We start from the raw sequence: 16,032 nt of genomic DNA, 5'->3' as shown, positions 1-16,032 counted from the left end.
CGGGGAGCAGTAGAGAGGGAGAAGCAGGCTTCCTGCCGAGCAGGGAGCCCAATGCATGGCTCGATCCCAGGACACTGAGGTCATGACCTGAGCCAAAGGCAGACGCTTACCCAATGAGCCACCGGAAGGTAAATCTTTAGAAAAAAAATTATTCACGTTGCAAGATGAGAAAATAGGTTGTAGCTTTCATTTTTTTCCTTTTTTTCCAACTCTGCTCGTTCCTCGTCCCTTACAGCGGGTCTCAGAGGCTTCTCTGGACTGCTCTGCTGAAGCCCCTGCCTGCAGCCCAGCTTGGCGGCCCCGCTGTGGGCCTCGTGGTCGGGTGCAGGCCGGGGCCGCCTCGCTGCCGTGGCGGCCTCCGCCCAGCTCCCTCCCCATGTCAGTGGGGAGCGGTGTTCTAAGAAACTGTTCCCCACAGATCTGGGTGTTTTCATTCTTCTCTGTGTTCAGACTCTGCACACGAGTAGCGAAAGTCAGTTTGAAGGTCGTGAATCAGACGCTCTCCATCACTCGTTCCCTCGGCTGTCCGGACAGAGGGCCAGGGACGGGCTCTGCACTCTTAGTAGGTGTCACGTCTTGTCTTTAAAACGGCTGACTGCAGATGGCTCTTAAGCTTCGTGTCTGTTTTCCTTGGTGCTCTGCGGGGTGTCCCCGTGCCCAGGGAGAGCTGGGTGGGCCGTGCGTTCTCAGACTCCACAGGACCGACTGACGGCAGAGTCCCGGGGGCTGGCCCCAGTGCGTGCCCCCAGCAGCTGTGTCAGGGTGGGCGTGGGTGGACCGCCTCGCCGGGGGCCTCAGGCTCTCCCAGTGCACCTTCTGCACCACCGCTCCGGAGATCCTTCAGAAAGAAGAGTGCGTCCGTAGCCGGCTGAGAGCCTGCCCTCGGACCACCGGAGCAGCCCGAGCCAGGAGCTGGGGGTGAAGGCAGCTGGTGCCGTGGCGCAGCCGGACAGCCAGCCTTCCCCCCAGACACCATTCCGGCGTCGCTTCCTGGAGACGGTTTCAGGTCGGGAGGCAGTGAGGCGTTCGGTGCCATCTCTCAGGAAGCCACGGGCCTGGCCAGCTCTGGTTCCTATGAGGCTTCTCTCCCTGTTTGGGGGTCTGTATCGTGGCCCCCGTGGCAGCGGTCCATCGGAGGTGTGCGTGGGCGGCTGCATCCCTTCTGACTGATGAGAACCTGCAGGGACGCCAGCGTCCAGGGCCTGCCCCTCCACCTGCAAGAGGACCTCGTGCCGCGTGCCTGGTGTGTGCATGTGGCGTCTGTGGCTTCCTGGGCAGCCCTGGGGCTGCTTCAGCGAGGGGCCCTAGGAGTCGGCCTGCAGCCCTTGCTCACCGTGGTCCGTCTTCGTGGGAGCCGCACACCGCAGCTTGGTGGGCAGGAAAGGTGGCTGAGCTGAGGGCCATCGTTCAGGGCACTGCCGGCGGTAGAGGTTTCTGTCCAAGGTGAGCCATGGCCGGTTTCGTCCCCCTCCTGTCCCTGGGCTCCCTGGGCGGCCACGCGGCTGCTGAGAGTTCGCCGCCAGCTGGATTCCTGCCTCCGTGACAAATGCCGAGGATCGCTGCGGTACTGTCTGCGGTGAGATTGGGAGACGGTATGAAGGAATCACTTGCCTGGTTTGGGAAGGAAGATGAGAGGTGAAGACAGCGGTTTGAACCAAACGTGCACTAGACTCCCAGGCGGGGCCGTTCCTGCCCCTGCAGCCTGTCACTTTCGGTGGCCGTGCCCTCAGGACAGCAGACCGAAGCACACGGACATTTGTGACCTAAACCCTGGGCTCAATCCCGTCCCAGCTCCCTGGAGGGCAGCTTTCTCGGGATGGGCGCGGCCGCCCTGTTCCAGGCCGTTCCCCGAGAACTGAGCGCGGATAGCGGTTGTTGCCGGCAGAGCTGGTCTCCAGGTTCAGACGATGCCGCGGGGCCGCAGCTGCGTGTTGCCCCGCGGCCACGGGAAGCCATGCAGGCGTGGCGGGGACAAGGCGTCGCACGTGTGCGGCGGGCTCGGGTGAGGCAGGAGAGCTGAGGGGCCTGAGCAAGAGCCCGCGCGAGCTGGCCGGCGTCTCTCCACCTGCCGGGCGCCGGCGCGCCTCCCCCATCCCGCCCGCCCTCCTCGCGACTCCTTCGTGGGGGCCGTGGAGGTTGCCGATGCCCGCGTTGACGTCCCCTGTGCCATGTGTCCTCAGCACTCGGCATGGAAACCGGCCTGAGAGGACTCGCGTTCAAAGCCCGCCTGGGGACCCGGCGGGTTTCAGCTTTCCTTCTTTGCTCGGACCAGGAGCGTGGGCGCTGCCTGCCGGCGCTCAGGCTCAGGCTGCTCCCGCTCGCCTCCGTCCTCATCTGCTGTCCCTCCCAAGTGGTGGCAGATAATGAAGGGCTTGGGTTCACGGGCTGTCGGGTTGTCCCCTGCAGCGGCCCCCACCGCACACTGTTCCTCTGGGGACTGAGCGGCTATTTAAAGTGAAATGTCCCCAGAGAAGTGGGGAGCGTGTGCTCCAGTCAGCAGAGCAAGGGTCTGCGTGGAGTGCACCCCTCCGCCCAGGAGCACAGCTCCCGTGAGTGCCTGGGGTCATCTGGGCAGGAGCACACCCCAGGTCGAGTGTTCCAGAAGGCGCCGGTGCTGACCATGGGGAGACGTGCGCTCCCAACAAGTGGCTGGAACCAGGACCGGCGTGGGGCTCCGTGGCCCACACCTGTCCGCCCTATTGCCCTGTGGCTGACCCGGCGGCGTTGTGGTTATGAGGCCCGGGTGGCCCGGTGCCGGGAGCCCATGGTGGCCGGGAGCCCGTGGTGGTCGGAGACGTGCTTTGGGAACGTGTGCACGCCTGGGCTGGTGTCCTGGGCTCAGGGAGAGAGCGAAGAGCTGCAGACCAGCATTTCCTGTGGGTGGAGGGAGGCACGGCTGTTCTCTCCAGGGCGCAGCATGTGACATCCCACCCCTGGCACGCGGTAGGTCCTGGATGCATGATGGGTGACTTGGGGGTGGCCGACCGCTGACGCTGGCTCCTTGATTTGGGGTGGGTCACGCTTCTGTCCCAAGCCGGTGAGGGTGGACAGGACGGGCTTCCCATCCCGGCATGCGCTAGAGCTTGCCTGTGCCCCAGCCGTTTGGTTTTTTAAAAATATTTTTATTACTTTCGGGGCGCTTGGGTGGCTCAAGGGGTGAATGTCTGCCTTCGTCTCAGGTCACAATCCCAGGGTCCTGGAATTGAGCCCCACATCAGGCTCCCTGCTCGGCGTGGAGCCTACTTCTCCCTCTGCCTCTGCCCCTGCTCTCTCACTCTCAATAAGTAAAGTCTTAAGAAAAAAAAAGATTATTATTTTTAAATCAACTGTACCCCCAACGTGAGGCCCAAACTCCCAGCTCTGAGACTAGTCAGTCCCCCACCGACTAAGCCCGCCGGGTGCTCTTGTCTGTCTGTTTTCCCTCAAACATGTAGGACACCAGACACATAGGCTGTTTCCCCAAACAACCTGGGGTGCCACCCTCCCAGCACGTGAACAAGCGCAGCAGCTCAGAAGCTCTCTGGACGCCATCAGTCCGTGGCTTTTGTGGCTGCCCCGTGGCACGGGCCTGACGGGTGCCGTCGCTGGCCGTGGCGCTGGACTCCGTCTCCTCTCCTGCCGGCGGTGGGGCTGGCGCCGAATGGCCGGCCTCCTAGCTGCCCTGGCCCTAAGCTCCAGGCGTACCCCACTCCGCTCATTAGCCCACGGAGCATGCTCTGGTCCCCTCTCAGTCCAGGGGTTCTCGGAGCTGTGCGCCAGGAACCAGGGACAGAGGCCCGGCATTAGTCCCAACATCACAGCTGGGAATCCCGGCGACCCTGCCCCACCCCCACCCCGTGGGAGCAGGCCACACACGTGAGTGTCACCCAGCACACGTGTCTGTCCTGGGTGACGTACGGGGCCGGGAAGCCCAGCCCTGATCAGGGGCCCGGCTAGGCTGGGGGCTGCTGTGACAGACGGCAGTCCTGGGCAGGAGAACCGTGCGTCCCCCGTGGGCCGGGATGGCCGGTGCATGCTGAGTGTGTTTGGGAAGAGTGGGGAGTTGGTTCCCTTGTTGGTGTGGGTCTGGGGCCACGGGAACCAAGTGCCCCGGACATGGTGGCTTCAACCCATGCCAGCTTGTGGTCCTGCCTCACCAGCCACGGTGCGGGTGTGGCAGCTGGTCCCTCCCAGGGCTCTGGGGAGGACAACTGCCTTTCCAGCTCCTCGGGGGCTGGTACCCATGTTCGAGGCCGGCAGAGCCTACCCTGGGCTTCTCCGACCTCTGCTGCTGTCCTCCCGTCCTCTCCCTCTGACTCTGACCCTCCTGCCTCCCTTTTATGACGGCGGGCCCTGGTCCATCCCCTGCGGCTGGGACGGAGCGCCACAGACGGGCCCACGACCACAGCTCCGGGGGCTGCTAGTCCAGGACCCCGGCGCCCGCACAGTCCGTGTCCGAGGGGGCGGCTCCCCGGCTCACAGACGCGACATCTCGCTGTGACCTCCCGCGGCGGGAGGGGCACGGGGGCTTCTGGGGTCCCTTCCTGCAGCGCTGCCCTGCGACCTCCTCCCCTTCCAAGGGCATCCTGACACCTTCACCAGGCTTCAACACGTGACTCTGGGGGTGACACCCACCCAGCTACAGAGGAGTCCTGTGACCAGGCCCATCCAAGAAATCGAGGACCATCTCCATCGAGGTCCTTGACTCAGTGCCATCGGTGTCCGCGGCACACCCACAGGCTCGGGCAGGGGACGTCGCTGTCTTGGGGGCGTCTTTTTCAGCCACTGCACCATTCCACTGGCCTGTTGGTTGCAGGATAAACCGCATCCACTTGGCCTGACCCTCGGGGTGCGTCCGGGAGCCCGTGGGGGGCGGCAGGTAAATGTGCCCCACAGACCACCTCCCTGGAGGACCGGGCGAGGGTCCTTAGCTGCAGGTGCCGAGGGCTCGCTGAGAGGCCGCCGTCGGTGGGTGGCCCACAAGGACCCGCTCAGCGAGCCCCGGGAGGCCGGGTCCGAACACAGCGAGATCGTTCCAGCCCGGACTGCGGACTGAGCCTCTGGTGCCCGCTCCGTGACCAGCCGGGCTTGCAGGTGGGGCTGTGCCACCGGGCTCTGGCTCCGGGACTGTGCACCCCCCGCCCCACCCCCGCGTCCCTCACGCAGCCCTCCCAGGGTTCTGCTTTATTTTGACCTAGTCTCTCTGTTTTTTCCTTTTTTTTTTTTTTTTAAAGATTTTATTTATTCATTTGACAGAGAGAGATCACAAGTAAGCAGAAAGGCAGGCAGAGAGAGAGGAAGGGAAGCAGGCTCCCTGCTGAGCAGAGAGCCCGATGCGGGACTTGATCCCAGGACCCTGAGATCATGACCTGAGCCGAAGGCAGAGGCTTAACCCACTGAGCCACCCAGGCGCCCCTCTGTTTTTTCCTTTTTAAAGAGAAAGCCAAGAGGCTGGCCTATTTTGCCCTGGCAAAAATACTTTTTTTCTTTTATAACAAAATCTTCCTTCTGGGCCACGGGATGGGCACGTGCGGTCGCCCCCGGTGGGCCGGGCCGCCGAGGGACGGTCTGTCCGGCAGTGATGAGCGTGATGGCCGGGCCGGCCACCGGGGACTCAGCACACCTCACGCTTCCGCGAGACTGTCAGGAAGACCGGAATACGCCAGATTTTAATGGAATCAAAACTGAAAATAGAAACGTCATTTTAAAATTTCCATGAAGAAGAGACAGCTGCCGGGTGACTGGAAAAGGCTGAATCAGACATTTCTTCAGGTCGCGCCCGTAGGAGCTCAGCAGAACGTACTTGCCGCCTCCACTGGCCCGTTCTGGCCACCGCAGGGGCGCTGCTGGGGCCGGGCCATGCATGGTCCGTGGCCATGTCCCCGGGAGCTGAAATGCCACCAGCGGCGGGCACTCGGAGAATCTGTGGGAACGAGGAAACACAAGGAGAACCTGTGGCTTATAAAAATCATATGGGGAAAATGGCATAAAAATAGGACGAAATTGGTGGAGGCCCTGAGGACGGTCGTCTTTTTTCTTTCGGGGTTGGAAAGGCACCGGGGCTGCCTGCAGGGGGAACAGAGCCCGGGAGCAGGTGGACGGCACCTGGTCGTGGGGAGGAAGCCAGCCCGAGGCCACCTGCTGCTGGGGAGAATCTGCTTCCATGTGTCTTTGGTGGACTTCTGAGGGACCAAGGCAGTGACCTGCCTGCTCGCACTCCAAGCGGGTTGGCCAAGGGGAGGACGGCACCACTCCTGGGACTTGGGAGCTGGAACCCCACCTGGGGTCTCTCTCTGGGGGCCCCTCCACTTGCTTCCTCTAGGGCCCCAGGGCTGGCTGGACACTGGGGAGCAGGTCCTAACATCGTCTTCGAGTCTGGATGGGTCCCTGACAAATCACTCCTTCTGCAAATAAAACCAGTCCCATATTGACAGTGAAGTCAGGGTTTGGACCATCAGGCAGAATGTGTTCAGAGTTTGGGTTAAAGACAATGGCTTCCAAGCTGAAACTTCCAGGAACGCCCAGAGGCCTGTGTCAGTGGCTCCTTCGTACAAAGGACTTATCCAAAACTAAAACCAAGCCATCCAGTGGAGAGGCACCAATCCTGGAGTGTCACTGTAACAATGCTGACCCGGCAGTCCTAACCACCCCGGGGGAGCCTGCACTTTTTCCACGCTGTCCCCTCTGACACTGCCAGCTCCACAGGCTGCGGTCCGGGCCCTAGTCCCCCCCGCACTGCACCCTCCTCGGCTCTGCCTTGTTTGCACCCGCACGCCCTGTCACGCCCAGCGGCTCCCTGTGCACTCGGTGGGGGGGATGTGCCCCTGTGCCATCAGCCTGCTGTCCCCGAGGAGAAGCCCCATGGGGCTGCCCAGCTGTGCGCGCCATCTCAGCCCCGCCCTGCTCCCACCCACCCACACGCCTGTGCTGGGCTTCCTCCTGGCCCCTCACACCCGCAGCACCTCCATCCCGCCCTCCAGCAGGTGACTGCCCAACCCCCCGTGCCCTGGCTGGGCCCTTTCTTGGGCCTGAGGTGGAAGGACGTCGTCATACTCCGGGTACTGCACCAGTCCTGGCGTGTCCACACGCACAGGCTGTGGCCTCTCCCCTCTGTGGACACAGAGACACCCCAGAGCGTGCACGCCTGCCTCGGGCCATCACTCCGTTTTTCTGCAACTCTTGACCGCGCAGCTCCGTTCACTTCGCCTCTGCTGCCCACAAGTCTGCTTGTCCAGGGTCCCTAGATGGCTTTCTATGGGCCCCCAGGGCAGCTCCCTCTCCGGGTGCTGGCAGCCCGACCTCCAGGCCCACACACCGGACCCAGGCTGCCCGCTGCCCGAGGTGATGGCCTTCTGGGGGCTTCTCCCCGTAGTGCCCCCTTTGTCCAAGGCTGGCGGTGCCCTCTCGGTGGCGGCATCCTCTATCCCAGGAGTGGACGTGTCCATGTGGGGTCCAACAGGCGTCCCAAATTTAAGGCGCCCAAAGCTACACCAGGTCCTGCTCCTTCTGCCACAAGCCGTGCCCTGGCCTTTGCTGTCTTTGGGCAAGATGGGCTGACCTTTGGAATTCTCAGGACAAAGTCCCTTGAGCGGAGATGGAATGACACAAACTACTGAAACTGACTGAAGAAGAAACAGACAATCTGAGTAGACCCCGAATCAGTGAAGAGGGCAAATTCTTTTTTTTCCTTTTTCTAAAAGATTTTATTTTTTTCCTTTTTTGGGGGGGAGGGGCAGAGGGAAAGAATCCCAAGAAGGCTCCACACCCGGCCCGCAGCCCCACCTGGGGCTGTCTCACGACCCCCAGATCATGACCTGAGCAGAAATCAAGAGCGCATGCTGCAGCAGCTGAGCCTGCCAGGTGCCCCAGGAGGGAGAATTCTCATGCAGCAGCGGCAGATCCTGGCCTGGGCTTGGGCGTGGATGCTCAGCCCCACCCAGTGCCCACAGAGGAGTGGACGGCACTTCCGCACACACTTTCCAAAACACACAAGAGGAGGGAACTTCCAACCCATTTTATGAGGCCAGTGTTCCCCTGACCCCAAAGCAGACAGAGACACCACACGCTAGGCTGGTATCTCATGAACCAGGCAAGAACCCCTAGAGTCGCAGTGGTTAGCCACACCTGGGGGCGTGGAAGCAAGACTGTCCGCGGGCGGGCCCCCCAAAGATGGCTGGGTCAGATGCCCCCTTGTGTCCCTGCTGAGTGGCTGTGATGGGGCCCACTTGCAGACTGAGTGCCTTTGTGGGGGCTGTGGGGTCTGGTGCAGCCCAACACCGAGGAGCCCCGGGGAAGGTGGGCTCAGCCCACATAGCTGACCCGCCCAGAGAGGTCCCAGCCGCAGACCCCAGAACAGCCCCATCTGGCACTGGTTCAGCTGGCAGCATCTCTGCCCCCAGCCCTGGCAGGAGGTACTCCCAGCCATGCCTTGGTGACCAGACACAGACCTTGCCCCGGCTATGGGTCCTCAAGTGGCCTGTGACCGGCCCCATCCCCTCCCAGCCACAGTCTGCAAGTGGTTCCACCAGCACAGGGACACACGGCAGGACATGCTCCCATCTGTGCCCCCAGAGACTCTGAATAGGCCCTGCCCTCAGTTCCGGCCCCTCCAACCCTGGCCAGGGAGCCCAGTGCAGGCCGCCCAGGAGCCTGGCGGAGGCACACGTATCTGTGTCTCCAAAGCCAGGTCTGCAGACCTTAGTTGTGCCTGTGTAGCCTGAAGCAGCCAGGACTTGGTCAGCCACGGCCTGGGGCCCCACCAGTGACCTGGCCGGAAGATGGCATCTCCCCATCCCAGGGATCTGTAACATAAGCAGAAAGTTAGGGTCCCCAGGAAGAAGACAGACATGTTATTTTAGCCCCCAGGCATGTCACGGAAGGACGTAAGCCCCCATCAGGGAACAGCCTAATCATATTCAAGATGAAAGACAGACCCAGTGTGTGCTTGAGCAGTCCTCGTGGATCTGAACCCCTCTGAGCACCAGGGTCCCTGCCGGCCTCGGGACTCAGTCACTGCAAGAGGACTTCTGCCTCAACTCTAGGCCATGCCCCCACTGCGCGAGGCCTGTGCTCACAAGCTCCCCAGTTTTGTTGTCGGGAGAGATACGGCTCAGGGAAGTCCTTGACTTGTTGCAAGTAAACCCTTCCTCTTCTGTTGTTGGACTTGGATGTATGTTTTGGCTTAAAGCCCACCAAGAGGCCAACTCGGTTTTGGGTAACCGCTGCTGTCTGGGGACCCAGCAGCAGACGCAGGGCCGGCTCTACCAAACAAGGTCCTAGCTGAAGGCAGCTGCATCCCCCAGGGACCAGACGGGACCCACGCCTTGGTGACAAGCCTGCCATCCACGGCTCCCCCGGCAGCCCCAGCGCCAGCCTCTAAGCCAGCGCCTCCCCGAATGACTGCCACACCACAGCTGATCCCACCATCCTGAGCGGGGACAGAGGAAGCTGTTCCCCCACCCAGATGGGTCTTCACAGCCTAGAAGAGGGGGGGACTAGCCCCCCCACCTCCCCCATCTTCAGAGATGAAGGAGGGATAAAGACATCTCAGACAGGGGCACCTGGGTGGCTCAGTGGGTTAAAGCCTCTGCCTTCGGCTCAGGTCATGATCTCAGGGTCCTGGGATCGAGTCCCGCATCGGGCTCTCTGCTCAGCAGGGAGCCTGCTTCCCTCTCTCTCTGCCTGCCTCTCTGCCTGCTTGTGATCTCTCTCTGTCAAATAAATAAATAAAATCTTAAAAAAAAATAAAAAAGGACATCTCAGACAAACAAAAGCCAAGGGAGTTCATCACCACCAAACCCGCCTTGCAGGACATGCTGCAGGGACCTCCTCAAGCTGTGATGAGAGGATGCGAAGTGACAATACAAAAGCAAATGAAAGTAGAAAAGCAGATACATAGTCACATTCAGAAGCCCCCTCGCCCCGCGATGGACAGCGGTGGCGTGAACCAGTGCAAGGCGCAGACCGGGGAAGCACTGTGAAAACCAGCAGCAGCCACAGTAACCTGAGCTCACACAGGAAGTCGTAAACTGTGGTGTCGGTGGCATCAAGGGAGGGGGACGAGCAACGGCCAAGCTTTCACACGTGACTGAAGGCGAGTGTTGTCGCCTTAAAATAGGCTGTTATGGGTGCCTGGCTGGCTCAGTCGGTGGAGCGTGTGACTCTTAAGCTTGGGCTCATGAGTTCAAGCCCCATGCTGGGTGTAGAGACTGAAAAAAAAAAAAAAAGACTCTCATATCTGCATAAAAGAGAAAGGAGTCAGAGCGCACCATCGCAAGAAATAAGCCACGAAAGAAGACAGCGGGAGAAGAACAAAAGAACAAAGTGATACAAAACAGTGAGCAAATTGGCAATTCCGAGTCCTTCTGTTTATTAGTTCTTTTAAATGTAAATGGGTTAAGTTTTCCAATCAAGAGACTTATCCTGGCTGAATGGATTAAAAGCGGGATCCAACAACACACTGCCTATTGGCGATTCACTTCAGTTCTACGGACACAGGACACACGTAGGCTGAGAGGATGTGAACACACATGCCCTGTGCACAGACGCCCAATGACAGCAGGGATGGCTATGCTGGTTTGAGAGGAGAGAGACCGTCAGTCAAAATTGGTCACAAGAGACAAAGAAGGTCACTTGATAGTGGTTAAGGGGTCAATTTATCCAGAACACATAACAATGGTAAATATATAGCACCCAACATAGGAGCGCCTAAAAATCTGAAAAAAGAGGGACGCCTGGGTGGCTCAGTTGGTTGGACGACTGCCTTCGGCTCAGGGCGTGATCCTGGAGTCCCGGGATCGAGTCCCACATCAGGCTCCCAGCTCCATGGGGAGTCTGCTTCGCTCTCTGACCTTCTCCTCGCTCATGCTCTCTCTCACTGTCTCTCTCTCTCAAATAAATAAATAAAATCTTTAAAAAAAAATTATAAAAAAAAATCTGAAAAAAGAAATTAACAGAAGCAAAGGGGACAATAGACCTACAGTGGTAGGAGGGGATTTGAAGATCCCACTGTCGGCATTGGGTAGACTGCCCAGAGACAGACTCGGTAAGGAAATGGTGCATTTGAACAAACTGTGGACCCAACAGACCCCAGAACCCCAAACAGAACACTGCGCCCAGCAGCTGCAGAACGCAGTTCTTCTCAAGTGTGCATGGAGCGCTCTCCAGGACATATCACAGCCTAGGCCACGGAGCAGGTCTTAATGAATCAAAGGAGATGGAAATCCTATCACAAGTCTTTTCCGACCACTATGATATGAAACGAGAAATCAGTAATAGGAGGACCGGGCGGCTCTGGAGGTGCAGTTAAGCGTCGTCTTGGTTTCGGGTATGGTTGTGATCTCATCATCCTGAGATCGAGCCCTGTGTCAGGCTCCATGCTTGGTGCAGAGCACACATAAGATTCTCTCTCCTCCTGCCCCTCCCCCCAGATAAAGAAATAAAGTCAAAAAACAAAAAACAAAAACCAGAAGGACTACAAATATACTGAAATTAAAACACACACATCTGAATAACTAAGGGCTCAAAGAAGAACTCAAAAAAGAAATCAGGAAGTATTGTCAGACAAACAGAATACAACAAACAGAATTTATGGGATGGGGCAACAGCAGTTCTAAGAGGGAAGTTTAGAGACATAAATGCCTACATTAAGAAAAAAAGAGAGATTGCAAATAAACACCCTAACTTTACACCTCATGGAAATATGAGAACAAACTAAGCCCAACATTAGCAGGAGGAAGGAAATAATAAAGATAATTAGAGCAGAAATAAATAAAGTAGGAACTAGAAGGACAAGAGGGAAAAAAATTAAGGATGGTAGGAGCTGGTGTTTTGCAAAGATAAACAAAATTGACAGACCTTTGGCTAGACTAACCAAGAAAAGAAGGACTCAAATCAACAAAAGTATAATGAAAGAGGAGAAACATGGTAAGAGATGCCACAGAAATACAAAGGATCATAAGAGACTGCGATGGACAATTACATGCTGAACTGGATAACTTAGAAGAAATGGATGTATTTCTAGAAATGTACAAATCTGAATCATGAATAGAAAATCTGAACATACCAATACCGACTAAGGATGATTGAACAAGTCATCAAAAATCTCTTCCCGGCCCAAAAAAAGCTCAGAACCAGATGGTTTTACTGGTGAATTGTCCTAAACATTTTAAGAATTAACACCAATTTTTAAAAATATTTTATTTATTTATTTGACAGAGAGATCACAAGTAGGCAGAGAGGCAGGCAGAGAGCGAGGGGGAAGCAGGCTCCCTCCTGAGCAGAGAGCCCGATGCAGAGCTCGATCCCAGGACCCTGGGATCATGACCTGAGCTGAAGGCAGCGGCTTAACCCACTGAACCACCCAGCCACCCCAAGAATTAACACCAATGTTTCTCAAACTCTTCCAAAAAAACCTTAAGAGGGAAAGCACTCCCAAACAAATAATCCAGTTTAAAAATCGGCAAAGGATCTGAACAGACATTTAATCCAAAGAGGACATACAAGTGACCAACAAATACATGAAAACGGCGCTTACCATCTCTCAGCATCAGGGCCATGTAAACCCAGACCACGGGAGGTATCATCTCACACTGGTCAGAATGGCTACAATAAAAAACGCAAGAGATAAGGAGTGTCAGTGAGGATGTGGAGAAGGGGGTCCTCATGCACTGATGGGGGGATGCAATCTGGTGCAGCCGTCGTGGAAAACGGTATGGAGGTTTTTCAAAAAATTAAAAACAAAACAAACAAAATTAAAAACAACTGTTGTATGACCCAGCAGTTCCACTTCTGGGTATATCGCTGAAGGACATAAAACCACTCTCTCAAAGAGACATCTGCCTCCCCATGTTCGTGAAAGCATTATTCACTCAGCCGAGACGTGGACGCAACCTGTGTTCAGCACTGTAGCGTATCCTTGAAGGGTGCTAGGAGAGTGAATGCTAAATGTCACACACACACACACACACACACACAGAAGGTAACCAGGTGAGGAGACAGACGTAAACTGACCTGTGGTAATCGTTTCACAATATACACCTACATGTAAAAACTCCGCGTACTACGTGCTACAGACGGACCGGGTCATCACAGTATACCTTGTGGTACCTGTCAACTCATCTCAGTAAAGCTAACACCAACACCACCACCACCAAAAACCCCCCAAATGATTTGCCAACTTGAAAAAAATGATCTGCTCTGGGCTTTATCTCAGGAATGCAAGGCTGGTTCAATATCTGAAAATCAAACAATACCACATTAATAGTGTAAAAAGACCCTACATCATCATCTCAACAATCACAAAAGGGCCCGGACAGAACCTAACACCCTTTCGTGATAAAACACTCAGCAAACGAGTAATAGAGGGGAAACTTCCTCAGCCAGATATGCTCGGAACCCCCCCCATTAACATAGTCCTGGACAGCGGAAGACTGGATGCTTTCTCCTGAGAGCAGAAACAAAGACACTGACGTGCACTGCGTGACCCTGGCTTAGCGGATGCCTGGAGGCTGTGGCCAGGGACATCAAGTAAGGGAAGAAATAAAGGGACACCAGACTGACGAGTAAGAGGTACCAGAACGTGGGTTTACAGCTGTCATCATCTTAAATGCAGAAAATCTGTAGGGGTCAGCTGAAACACAGTTGGAACTAATAAGGCGTCTATCGAAGTTGCATGACACAAGATCAACAGGGACACCCTTTGGAGTCACCCTTGACCGGGTCCTTCTCCCCCATTCCACGTCCTGCCCTGCGCCAGGTACGGTCTCCCTGCTGCCTGCCCTGCCCACCACCTGTTCCCTGACCCCACAGGGTTAGTCCCCCCGCCCCTGCCCTGCCCCCCCCTTCTGTGCTCCAGGGCCCCTGTGGCTCCCCTCTGAGAGAAGAGGTCAGAGCTTCCTGTGCTGACCGCCCGCCACCCCCATCCCCTTTGCTAGCGGTGTCTCTCCCTCCTGGGCCCTGGACTCGGGCGTCCGTGTCGCTCATGGCCCAGCACTGCTGCCGCTGTGCCCCTGCCGGGACGCCCGGACGCCCCGGTCTGCCCTCACTCCCCGCGGGCTCCAATGCGCCCGTGCCTTTTGGGGGGCGGCCCCTCCCCCTGCCGGGCGCCAGGAGGGACCCCAGGCGGGGCTCTCCGCCGGGTGCTTGTGCAGTGACCGGGCTCCTCGCTGTGGCGTCGGGTGGCGCCCTCCGCGCCCAGACCCCGACTCAGCAAGGGCGCGTCCCTGGTCTCCGCGGGCCCCGGGTCTCCGGGCCGGGGGTGGGTCCGCGGGGGACCACCGCGCACACACGCGGGGCGCAAAGGGTAGGGCGGCCCGGCCGCACCGGTGCTCTCTGGGAGGGGGAGCCCCCGGGGCTGCTCTGGTGGGCGGGGATGGCCGTCTGCCCGCCGGGCGGCGGCTGGGACCTCTGGGGCGGACGACCCGGGGCCGGCGTGAAGGAGGCGCGGCCCAGACAAAAGACTGCTGCGGGTCTCGTCAGGGCCTTCCGGCCCGCCGGCGTCCGCGGCCTCGCCCGCGCCCGTTCCCGCGCCCCTCCGCGCGACCCCGCGCCCGGTGCTCGCGGACGGGGGCGGGGCCTCGGGCTGGCCCACTGCGCGTGCGGTGAGGGGCGGGGCGCGTTCAGACCGGGGTCGGGCTGCTCCCTTTGCGCGTGCGGCTAGGGGCGGGGCGAGGGCTGGCCGGGGGGGGGCGGGGCGGCGGGCGGCACCCAGCGCGCGTGCGCAGGGCCTCGGCGTCGCGCGCGCTCCCGCCGGTTGGCCGCCTCCTCAGCGGCCGCCGCCGCCGCCCCCGCCACCCCCGCCCCCGCCCCCGGCCGGCGCACGCGCCCCCAGCCCCGGCCCCGCGGCCCGGCCCGCGCCCCTCGTCTCGCCGCCTTCCCGGCCTCCGGGCCTCCGGGCCTCCCGGCGCCCCGGCCTCGCGGCGCGGCCCCGCAGCATGCAGCAGCAGCACCCGCGGCGGCGGCGGCGGCGGCGGCTGTGAGGTGAGGCCGGGGCGGGGGCGGCCTCCCGGGGGCGGCGGTGCTCGCGGGCCCGGCCCCCTCGCGGGTCCCGGCGCGGCGAGGGGCGCGGCGCCTTTGTTGCGGCGGAGGCCGGGCGCCGCCCGCGCCGCAGCGGCCTTTTTGTGTGCAGATGGTGGACGCGGGCGGCTGCCCGGCCGGGGAGGGCTGGCGGAGGATGGAGGCCGCGCCCGACGGCGCCGTGGACATCGTGCCCCTGGACCGCTACGACTCGGCCCGCGCCAAGATCGCGGCCAACCTGCAGTGGATCTGCGCCAAGGCCTACGGCATCGGTGGGTCGGGGCGGGGCCGGGGCGGGGGGTCCCGGGGCCGGCGGTGGGGCCGGGGCCGCGGCCGCCTTTGTGCGCGGGGTCCCGGGCCGCACGGCGCCGCGCGGGGGCCCCTCCGGAGCCGGCCGGCCGCGGGCCGGGGCGCGCGATGGCGGGGGCGCGGGCGGGGGTCGCCCGGCAGGTGCGGCAGGAGGCGGCGCGTCCGCGGCCGCCGCTCGGTGGCTGCGCTGGGATGGGTGCGGGGCCGGCCGTCCTGCGGGGGGGGGGTGCGGGGGCAGACCCTGGACGCCCTGCGCTGGCGGGGCGCGCAGAAGCTCGCACGCGGAACTGCCCGGCGGGAAACGGGGGTGGAAACGGAGTGCGCTGCGCGAGCCCCGTCCCCGCGGTGGGCTCCTGTTGCGAACAACTGGGTAACCTTGTTGCCGCATCCGCTGCCTTCGGTCCTAATGTGCTTAGCGGATTAGGGTGCTCCTGGCTCCAGCTCTCGGAACTTCCCAGACGAAGGGCCCCGTCGTGGCTTTGTAAGACCCGGTGCTTTGTTTTGGGTCCATGCTGGGCGCTGGCGCTGGGCAACCTACCTTTTCCGTGGACGCCGCTGTCCGGCGGCCTTTCCTCTGGTGCACACGTCCCCGCTCCAGGGCCGCAGCAGCGACGTGCCCTTGGGGATGGACTTGGCGGACCCCGCGTGAGCCCGTCCGGAGCGGGGTGGCCCCGGGACAGGATCGCACCAGTTGGAGCAGCCTGTGCGCGGGGGAGGCCCGGCCAGTCG

The 16,032-nt window shown here is 60.1% G+C and overlaps 1 protein-coding gene and 1 long non-coding RNA gene across 4 annotated transcripts in view; one reads left to right on the top strand and one right to left on the bottom strand.

The window, feature by feature from the left end:
- Nucleotides 1-5,362: 5,362 nt before the first annotated feature.
- On the bottom strand, nt 5,363-15,903 carry LOC122917117. The gene is made up of 3 exons (XR_006386350.1): nt 15,842-15,903; nt 12,515-12,582; nt 5,363-5,902 (listed from the first exon to the last, which is right to left on the bottom strand). It is a non-coding gene; the product is annotated as an uncharacterized LOC122917117 (long non-coding RNA).
- The window catches only part of CAMSAP1 (calmodulin regulated spectrin associated protein 1), a 57,301-nt gene continuing 56,206 nt past the window's right edge, over nt 14,938-16,032 (top strand). For 2 of the 3 annotated variants that reach the window (XM_044264542.1, XM_044264541.1), the window contains exons 1-2: nt 14,938-14,958; nt 15,107-15,266. In XM_044264542.1, coding sequence (XP_044120477.1) covers nt 15,107-15,266 — 160 coding nt within the window. In that variant the 5' untranslated portion in view covers nt 14,938-14,958. Of the gene's footprint in view, nt 14,959-15,106; nt 15,267-16,032 lie in introns of those variants that run through there. The other variant, XM_044264543.1, reaches the window with a different exon arrangement.

Source organism: Neovison vison, chromosome 9 (assembly GCF_020171115.1).
Source record: "Neovison vison isolate M4711 chromosome 9, ASM_NN_V1, whole genome shotgun sequence".
NCBI classification, from domain to species: Eukaryota; Metazoa; Chordata; class Mammalia; order Carnivora; family Mustelidae; genus Neogale; species Neogale vison.
The sequence above is the reverse complement of the archived record's forward strand: the minus strand, read 5'-3'. Positions and strand labels throughout refer to the sequence as shown.